General features: G+C 41.7%; 1 protein-coding gene across 1 annotated transcript; it reads left to right on the top strand.

Annotated features, from left to right (window-relative positions):
- The first annotated feature begins 357 nt into the window (after positions 1-357).
- LOC115110297 (max-like protein X) lies at positions 358-9,060 on the top strand. The gene is made up of 8 exons (XM_029635822.2): positions 358-476; positions 2,228-2,264; positions 2,395-2,484; positions 2,842-2,951; positions 3,150-3,252; positions 3,462-3,561; positions 7,727-7,928; positions 8,230-9,060. Exons 1-8 carry the CDS (start codon positions 435-437, stop codon positions 8,284-8,286), a joined length of 741 nt encoding a protein of 246 aa, XP_029491682.1. The 5' UTR covers positions 358-434; the 3' UTR covers positions 8,287-9,060.
- The last annotated feature ends 858 nt before the right edge of the window (positions 9,061-9,918 follow it).

Here is a 9,918-nt window from a genome sequence, read left to right as displayed (position 1 = left end):
AGCCTATGACTTTTGGCCAATTACATCAGATTTTCATGTCTGTGTAAACGCAGCCATATGCCGCGTTCAAAAAACGGGGAATTCTCCGACTTCCGACATGAGTACGTTCAAAACAACTGGGAACTCTGAGAGAAAAAAAACCGAGTGGGAAAATCGATTTGAACGGTCATCCAATACGGAAATCCAACTTTGGAACCCGGGCCTCTTTCTATATATCCGACTTTCCGATCCTAAGACCACTGACATCATGATTTGACCGAGTTCCCCGTTGTTTTGAACGCGGCAATAGATCCCTACGGCCTATAAACATGCTCACTTTCTTGCACTTATTTGAGGCAGTATGTCATACTGTGTGAACCAGCAGAGGGCGTAGTTCCCTTTCTCTAAATTGTTTTTCCACCGCATGACGCTCTCGAACAGCTGCTGATTCCAAGATGACGGATCCTACAGCATCGCCGGAGGATCACTGGAACAAAGTAAGCTTGCTAGTTTAGACAAATGAGACGTGAGGACAAATACGCGGTGTATGATACTGCCATATATTCGTAGCAAGAATACAGTGTTTGTAATTTGTTACACTTGGCGTGTGTAGCTAGCTAACAGGTAGCTAGCTAGGTACTAGCGCTTTTGTTTGACTCTTTTCAAGCTTCTTCCCCTTTCGTTACGGTTCTGTTTTGGTCAACTGCTGGCTAGTTGGCCAGCTTGTAGGTTAGTCTTAGTGGACCAGACGGGGGAATTTGTCTGGATGGACAGTGTTTAATTCTGCAAATGGTACACCCATTATATATCCACAGTTAAGTTACTAAATAAACTTTACAAAAACGCTGTTGGTGTTTACGTACACGTCACGATGTACATGTACGCAACGCATGTTTGCCGAGGTTGTGTACATGTTTTTGTTGCGTACATGTTTTTGCCAAGAATACTTGCCATATTTCAGCCTTGTCTGCACTGACCGCATAGGGACGGAGGGGCTACTAGTGACTAGCTGCCACCTAGCAGCGGTGTAAACATACTTTAAAGTATTACTTAAGTCGTTTTGGGGGGGTATCTGTACTTGACTTTATTATTTATATTTTTGACAACTTTTTTACTTCACTACATCTCTAAAGAAAATAATGTACTTTGTACTCCATACAAGTTACATTTTGAATGCTTAGCAGAACAGAAAATTGTGAAATTGACGCACGTAATCAGGAGAACATCCCTGTTTGTCCCTACTGTCTACGATCTGGCGGACTCACTAAACACACATGCCTCATTTGTAAAGATGTCTGAGTGTTTGCGTTTGGCCCTGACTATCAGTAAAGAAAATGGTGCGGTCTAGTTTGCTTAATATGAGGAATTTTAAATTATTTATAATTTTACTTTTGATACTTAAGTATATTCAAAACCGTATAATTTTAGACATTCTGCTTACATGAATCAAATCAGTGGTGTATTCATTCCGCTGATTGTTTCTTAAACAGAAGCAAACGAAACTGGAAGGAACCTACCTGTATTTGACCAATAGAAACTCGTTTTAGTTGCAGAACACAACTGTTTGGACAAATGATTTCACCCCAGGACTACTGTCAATGGATTATGTTTATGCATATTGCTGTGTTTGTCTGGGGATTCGATTAAAGTGAAAGTTGATTGAATCAGTTTCGGAACCGGTGCCCTGTGCAAAGTCCACCGCGAAGTTTAGAATCCTACTCTACTTTTCAGATAATCGTTACTAGGAAACTCGAAATTGTCTGAATTGCTAACTTGTTGAACGCGGCACGTTTATAACTAAAACCAGGTAGCAAGTCTGATATTATCGAGTTTCCTAATTCAGACTAGCACGTGAATGCGGCAGAAGTCGGCTGAAAAGTATAGAATGATTCTGTTTCCACATGCGAAAGTGATTGCTTTTGATTAAAATTTAAATAATTTTATCTGCCTTCCCAATGAAAACTAGTTTGACAATTCGAACATATATTTGAAAATAATTTATAGGAAAGATAATTCTGTTTCTGGACAATGCATCTTGCTGCCTTGTTGACATGACCAAGCAGCACAGATTACTGTTCCATTTGGGAAGGGAGCTCCTTCCTTCACTGCTTTTACCCGTTCACGTCACCGGTGCCCGGTGGCTCCGCATAATCGCATCTGCCCATTGAGTGAGACGGGAAAGAGCCTGTTCTCACCTCCTTATCCACTGTCTTATTCTCTCCTGTCAACACCTGCCATGACTGAACAGAATGACGGTTCGTTCAGTGACAACGGATTTGATCCCAGTGAGTAGTATCCTTTGTCCTAATTGTTTTACCAAAACGTACATTCTATAGCTAGTAGGCTACCAGTCCAGTGGGTAACTGTTGATTAGTAATTGAATTATGTCTGAGCTCTTCCATGTTCTCCATTAAGGTTTCTTTGCTGAGAATGCAAGGAAGGGTACTGTGGTCTCCAGGGCTAACAGCATTGGGTCCACAAGTGCCTCATCAGTACCAAATACAGGTACTGTGTTTGTCATTTATGTTTTTTCGACAACATGTGTTAGGGAATATTTTTAATCGGCGACGTGGTGTGTACTGTATGACTGAACGGTTTGTGTATGTGAGGCAAAGCTGCATATTTTGTGTCCTGATTCAGAAACGACTAATGCAGTGCCCCTTTTATTCATCGTCTTACTCCCTACCCCAACTCTCACTCACTCTATTCTTTCTGGGTTTTTTCTATTGCATTTCCAAGTGACCTAGTTTGGTTGGGCGTTGTCCTGCGCTCTCATTGTCCAGTGCTTTATTCTAGCTTGATGTCGGCCTTGAGCCCTAGGGAGGTAGACTGAAACACCTGCTCTTCCTCTCCTCACTGTAGATGATGAAGACAGTGACTACAGGCACGAGACCACATACAAGGAGTCCTACAAAGACCGGCGGAGACAGGCACACACACAGGCCGAGCAGAAACGACGGGATGCTATCAAGGTTTGTCCTCCGATGGGGAGCGGAACAACAGGAGTGTAGATCATGGGGAGGAGGGGAGTTGTGAGAAGGTTGAAAAATATAAAGGATTGGGAGGGTGAGACTGATCTCTTCCAATAAATTAAGAGGTTTCTTAGGTGGCCAAATGTAATACTTTTGTCAATTCTAAAATCTGTTTGTTGTGTGTGTTTGACTCCACAGAAAGGCTATGATGATCTCCAGTCCATAGTGCCCACCTGCCAGCAGCAGTCTGAGTTTGCCGTGGGGATACAGAAGATCAGCAAGGCCACAGTGCTGCAGAAAAGTACAGTATTCTATATAGACCATTGTACTTCTCAACCAGAACTGTACATTTTATTACTGCAAATTGGCATTCCAGACAGCCTTTTTATAATGTCAACATACTATAAATATTTATAAAGGATCCCACCCTAAGCTGCAATTTTCCTCCCTGATAGAAATGCTTTAAGTCCAGAAATCCCTGACTGGTTGTTTCTGTGCCTCCTGCTGCAGCTATCGACTACATCCAGTTTCTGCACAAGGAGAAGAAGAAGCAGGAGGAGGACATGTCTATGCTGAGGAAGGAAGTGATGGCACTGAAGATCATGAAAACGTTAGTCGCCGGCCCCAAAAAATTGTTACTACAGTGCGATACAATAAAACGTCAAAGCAGAGAGAGAGAGAGCTGCGGGGTGAATATTAAAGATATTAGCTGTGATAACCTAACTTATACATATTTAATCTAAGAGAGCCTTCAAGGGTATGTTTCATTTACCTGATAACTCATGCATGTGTGTTCATGGTGGATCACATAATCAAATTTATTTATATAGCCCTTCGTACATCAGCTGATATCTCAAAGTGCTGTACAGAAACTCAGCCTAAAACCCCAAACAGCAAGCAATGTAGGTGTAGAAGCACGGTGGCTAGAAAGGCCGAAACCTGGTTCCTCTCTAGGTTATGTGGGGTGGCCAGTCCTCTCCTGGCTGTGCCGGGTGGACATTATAACAGAACATGGCCAAGATGTTCAAATGTTCAAAAATGACCAGCATGGCCAAATAATAATAATAATCACAGGCAGAACAGTTGAAACTGGAGCAGCAGCACGGCCAGGTGGACTGGGGACAGCAAGGAGTCATGATGTCAGGTAGTCCTGAGGTATGGTCCTAGGGCTCAGGTCCTCCGAGAGAGAGAATTAGAGAGGGCATACTTAAATTCACACAGGACACCGGATAGGACAGGAGATGTACTCCAGATATAACAAACTGACCCTAGCCCCCCGACACATAAACTACTGCAGCATAAATACTGGAGGCTGAGGCATAGGCTATATCAGGTCAGCCCTGGCAGACGGGCCATATCAGAGGGGGAAATGCCTCAGCCCACATTCTGCTCCAGCAGAGAAGTCCAGGAGAGCAGTCAACGGGGTTGGTTTTACCCAAACAACAATTGGGACATGACCCTCAGAGCGTTTTACTGCGGAGGGATGCCCCTCATACAGGAACATCTGAATGGCTCGAACTGCCGTCTAATCCATTTATTTTCCTGAAGACACAGAAGCATCATTTTATACGTTTTGAATTGTGCAGTCATTTATGCTATTATTTGACAGCATCCGGGTTCTACGCTGACCTTTTTTTTACAAGGAGCACGTGTGCGCCTAAGTTGAGAAATGTAAGTGCACACAGAAATTTAAGAGCATAATGAAAAATGAGGTTTTAAAGCTAGAATCCTACATTTTCTAGGTGCACTGGTGTGCCTAAATTAGAATTCCAGGCCGCACAGCAAAAACATTTATGTGCATATGCGAGTAAAATGGTCGCAGTGTAGAGCGTTGAATATTAACTATCATAGTTGTGTAAATATGATGATATTAGCACTGTCAGTAGCTAGGTTTCCATCCATTTCATGCACATTTTCCCACCAGAGATGTTTTTCCACCATATAAACTTGTTGCGGATAAAAGGCTGTGCGTGATGACGTAGTGCACATACAAATACCTTTGAGGTAAAATTCCGATTGAACTGAATAGAAAATACAAGTTAACTGGGTTTCCATCACATTTTCAACTCTACTGGTGGGTTTCTCCAAATAAATTGTTGTAGAGTGAGGTTCCACTCTGGTATTGGCAGTGTACTCTAGCCAACAGCTCGCAGATACAGTGAGGGTTTAGCCTTCATGGCAGCTTTGTCAAACGGCAGCTTGATATTAATTGGAAAGGAGCATCAGGCTCATCAACTTGCACTTTCACCACCCTGAAGTTCATTAATCTGTAGTGTAATAAACGGCATGCTTTCCCAATGCGTTATAGTGGGACGAACACACGTCATCGCGTGACAAGTTTACTTCGATATGATGGTTATTATTATTGATGTTTGCTCATTAAAAGCTTTTCCACTGACATAATCAATTTTAGACCCAAAGATCCCACCTTGTCTGGCGTATTTGGTTTTGTCTGCATTTTGGAAAGCTTACCGACACATTTTCTGTTTCCGTCAAGCCTGTCGTGACTTTACATTTTTAATTTTTTTATCCGACATGTACTCTACACGCATTAAAAAGTTTGATGGAAACCTGGTTAGGAATGGTCAGATGTAGTTAAACAATAAGGCCTGAGGAGGTGTGGCACAGTGCCTAGATCCAGCCCTTAGTGGTACAGTGTCTTCAGAAAGTATTCACACCCTTTGATTTATTCCACAGTTTGTTGTGTTACAGCCTGAATTCAAGATGGATTAAATTATACAGTACCAGTCAAGTTTGGACACACCTACTCATTCAAGGATAATAGTGGAGACATCAAAACTATGAGAAAGCAGTAACCAAAAAAAGTGTTAAACGACTCTAAATATATTTTAGATTCCTCAAAGTAGCCATATGCTGAGAACTTGTTGGCTGCTTTTGCTTATCTCTGCGGTCCAACTCATCCCGAACCGTCTCAATTGGGTTGAGGTTGGGTGATTGTGGAGGCCATGTCATCTGATGCAGCACTCCATCACTCTCCTCCTTGGTCAAATAGCCCTTCCACAGCCTGGAGGTGTGTTGGGTCATTGTCCTGTTGAAAAACAAGTGATAGTGCCCCAACGCAAACCAGATGGGATGGTGTATCGCTGCAGAATGCTGTGGTAGCCATGCTGGTTAAGTGTGCCTTGAATTCTAAATAAATCAGTGTCACCAGCAAATCACCATCACACCGGCTCCTCCATGGTGGGAACCACACATTGCGGAGGTCAACCGTTCACCTACTCTGTGTCTCACAAACTAAAAATCTCAAATTTGGACTCATCAGACAAAGGACAGATTTTCACCGGTCTAATGTCCATTGCTCGTGTTTCTTGGCCCAAGCAAGTCTCTTCTTATTGGTGTCCTTTAGCAGTGGTTTCTTTGCAGCAATTTGATCATGAAGATTCAGATTCACGCAGTCTCCTCTGAACAGTTGTGTCTGTCACTTGAACTCGGAAGCATTTATTTGGGCTGCAATGTCTGAGGCTGGTAAGTCTCTAATGAACTTATTCTCTGCAGCAGTGGTAACTGCGTCTTCCTTTCCTGTGGCGGTCCTCATGAGAGAGCGTTTTATCATAGCGCTTGATGGTTTTTGCGACTGCACCTGGAACTTTCTTAAAATTGTCCATATTGACTGACCTTCATGTCTTAAAGTAATGATGGACTGTTGTTTCTCTTTGCTTATTTGAGCTGTTCTTGCCATAATATGGACTTGATCTTTTACCCAATAGGGCTATCTTCTGTATACCACCCCTATCTTGTCACAACACAACTGATTGGCTCAAATCTATTAACAAGGGGAAAAAATCCACAAATTCACTTTTACCAAGGCAACCTGTGTTTAATTGAAATGCATTCCAGGTGACTACCTCATGAAGTTGGTTGAGAGAATGCAAAGCTGTCAAGACAAAAAGGGTGGCTACTTTGAAGAATGTCAAATATAAAATATATTTTTATTTGTTTAAAACGTTTTTGGTTACTACATGATTCCATGTGTCATTTCATAGTTTTGATGTCTTCACTATTATTCTACAATGTAGAAAACAATTAAAACCCAGGAAGGAGTAGGTGTGTCAACTTCTGACAAGTAGTGTGTGTGTGTATATATACACTTTTTTTCACCCATCTAAACACAGTACACTAAAATAGCAAAGTGAAAACATTTTTGTTGAAGGTTTAGCAAATTTATTGAAAATGAAATACAGACATGTCTAATTTACTTAAGTATTTACACCTCTGAGACAATATGTTAGAATCACCTTTGGCAGCTATTACAGCTGTGAGTCTTTCTGGGTAAGTCTCTAAAGAGCTTTGCACACCTGGATTGTACAATATTTGCACTGTCTAATTGGTTGTTAATCATTTTACTTCTGAACTTATTTTGTTTTGCCATAACAAAGGAGTTGAATAGTTAATGACTCAAGACATTTCAGCTTTTCATTTTTCATTTGTTTGTAAAAAAAATGTGTGTGTATGTAATATATATATATCTCAATTTAATCTATTTTAAATTCAGGCTGTAACGCAACAAAATTGAAGTCATGGTGAAGTATTATAACTTTCTGAAAGCACTGTATTGGCTGCATGCCATAAACCACCAAGGTGCCTTATTGCTATTATAAACCGGTCAACAACATGACTATAGCAAGAAATATGTATTGAGTCAAACCCATGGTATATTGTCTGATATACACACGGCTGGAATTCTGTTTCAGCCAATTAGCATCCAGTACCCAAACTACCCGGTTTATAATACGTGTTTAACCTGTGTGTTGTAGGAACTATGAGCACATAGTGAAGGCCCACCAGAACAACCCTCAGCAGGGGGAGGAGCAGGTGTCGGACCATGTCAAGTTCAGCGTGTTTCAGAGCATCATGGACTCCCTGTTCCAGTCCTTCAGCAGGTCTGTGTCTGTGGCCAGCTTCCAGGAGCTGTCCGCCTGCGTCTTCAGCTGGATCGAGGAGCACTGCAAGCCTCAGGTAGGACACTCAATATACGGTACTGCTGGGGGATTCTCGCTGCTGGTGGATGGATGGCGCACCAAATCATGTAAGGTTTTATTTAAGGTAATGGTCTTTATGTGATAATCATGGCATTTTGGTGTATTTTCTGCTCAAGGATGGTATTTTGGACTTCCGTCTGACCCCAACAGTTCAAAACTATCACCACTATAGGCTATAATTGACATGCCAGCCACCCTGTCTTGCTCTGAGGATGGATGACTATGTTGAGTTGACAGCTGTGTGAGGTAATCCATATTTCTCCTCTTTTCCTTCCCAGACATTGCGTGAGTTTGTGGTGGGAGTTCTCCGGCAGCTCAACAGCCAGCTGTATTAATGCAGCCAAGGCGTAAACTCAGGACAGGAATCTCCCCTCAGGGATGGAGCCGGGGCCTACCCTGGGTTCTCAGGGTCTGGTAGAGACCTCACATATCAGTCTATCGTGTTCCCTCCTGGCCTGCAGTATTTAAGTTGTTAACGCTTACTCAACTCACCACCAGTCTGCAGCAGGGTTGGGTGTTTCCTGTCTAGTCAGGTCAAATCCAGCCCAGCATTGTCTGTGGTTTTAGTCATCAGGGTTTTTTTGTTGCAGAACAGAGTTGTGTTAAACAAGGCAAATGGCCGCTTGCTTGTAAACGTTCCCTAATGTTTACATTCACCACAAATCAGGGGTTGGAACCACATTTTATTTTTTAATTGTTCCATTCCAAACCTCTTTTTTGTTTTTGTTCCAGTGTTCAAATCAGCATAAAGCTCTGAACAGGTCAAATCAAATCCAAGAGTTGTGAGTTAAAATATTCAATTCAAACAAGTTGTGATGGTATGAGAATTGTTAAATGTTCATCATTGATTGTGATGTTATGATTGCTGTTGTGTCCATGCTGTGACAGAATCAAGTATATCTGTAAGTCTGTTACTGCAGCTTTTCGCCATTTCATCTTTATTGGCAAAAAAGATACGGTAGAATAGTGATTCATAAATAGTTCTGTATTAAAACAGAATCTCTGGCCAGGATTCAATCAGATTAGCGGTAAACTCATAGCTGATCATTACTTTTGTTTAGGTGGTGTTGGAGGTGTAACTGCGTTTTATTAAAAATGTATTTAACTGACTTGCCTAGTTTAATAAAAGTTAAGAACAAATGATTATTTACGGTGAAGGTGTTAGAGCTGTCAAATCCACAAGAAGCTCCTGGCGTTGCCATTGGATGCAGCACCAAGTCGCATTCGTAGAAATCCCTTGCAGAAGTGTTACAAATTCTAACAGTGAACTGTGAGATCCCGATGTCATTTCTATGTAGCCGACACTTTCTTGTTCTGAACTTGTAAGGTGGCTGGGATATAAGGACGGGTGTGGTTTCATGACAATGACCACAAGAGCAGCCGCTTACCAATTTCACAGCTCTAACACAGTTACACCAAGCAATGTGTTTGTTGGCTGATGCAGGTTGCCAGAGATCTGATTTAATCCTGGCCTCAAACAGTCAATCATGTAAAAATGTAATGTGAAGAATGTGTTTTTTGACAATTGGCTGATGCAGGTTGCCAGAGATCTGAATCACCAGACTTTAAAAAGGGATTTTATACCTCTTTGGCCATCAAAAATCAGTCAATCATTTGGAAAAATGATTAATTTACATTTAAGAAGAATTTGGTGATTGATTTTTAAGACAATGGAACAGCCACTGTTCCCTTAAATCTTTTAGGAGAACTTCCTAGGTATTCCTGAAATGGGGTTTCAGGACCTTCTGGCGTAAACCTAACAGATGGGCTGAATGTTTAATATGAACGCAGTGCCCTTGTTTGGGTGTAATCAGAGCCTGGAGACTTTAAAAGGGATTTTATACCACAAGTCAGTGGAGAGAGCGGAGGAGCGGTGCTGGCATCAATAAATCAGGTCTGTAATAGACGGGAGATTTTTAGGACTGATTTGGAGGCAAGAATTTGATGAAAGTATTTCATATGAATGA

The sequence above is a fragment of the Oncorhynchus nerka genome, linkage group LG26 (genome assembly GCF_034236695.1).
Source record: "Oncorhynchus nerka isolate Pitt River linkage group LG26, Oner_Uvic_2.0, whole genome shotgun sequence".
In the NCBI taxonomy this organism is placed as follows: Eukaryota; Metazoa; Chordata; class Actinopteri; order Salmoniformes; family Salmonidae; genus Oncorhynchus; species Oncorhynchus nerka.
The sequence above is the reverse complement of the archived record's forward strand: the minus strand, read 5'-3'. Positions and strand labels throughout refer to the sequence as shown.

What these genes read in the sequence shown, in the direction of transcription:
- LOC115110297 (XM_029635822.2), top strand. Translation starts at nt 435, where the DNA reads ATGACGGATCCTACAGCATCGCCGGAGGATCACTGGAACAAA. An exon ending in TGACAACGGATTTGATCCCA is followed by an intron (nt 2,265 to 2,394) that starts GTGAGTAGTATC and finishes TTCTCCATTAAG; the next exon opens with GTTTCTTTGCTGAGAATGCA. An exon ending in AGGAGCACTGCAAGCCTCAG is followed by an intron (nt 7,929 to 8,229) that starts GTAGGACACTCA and finishes TTTCCTTCCCAG; the next exon opens with ACATTGCGTGAGTTTGTGGT.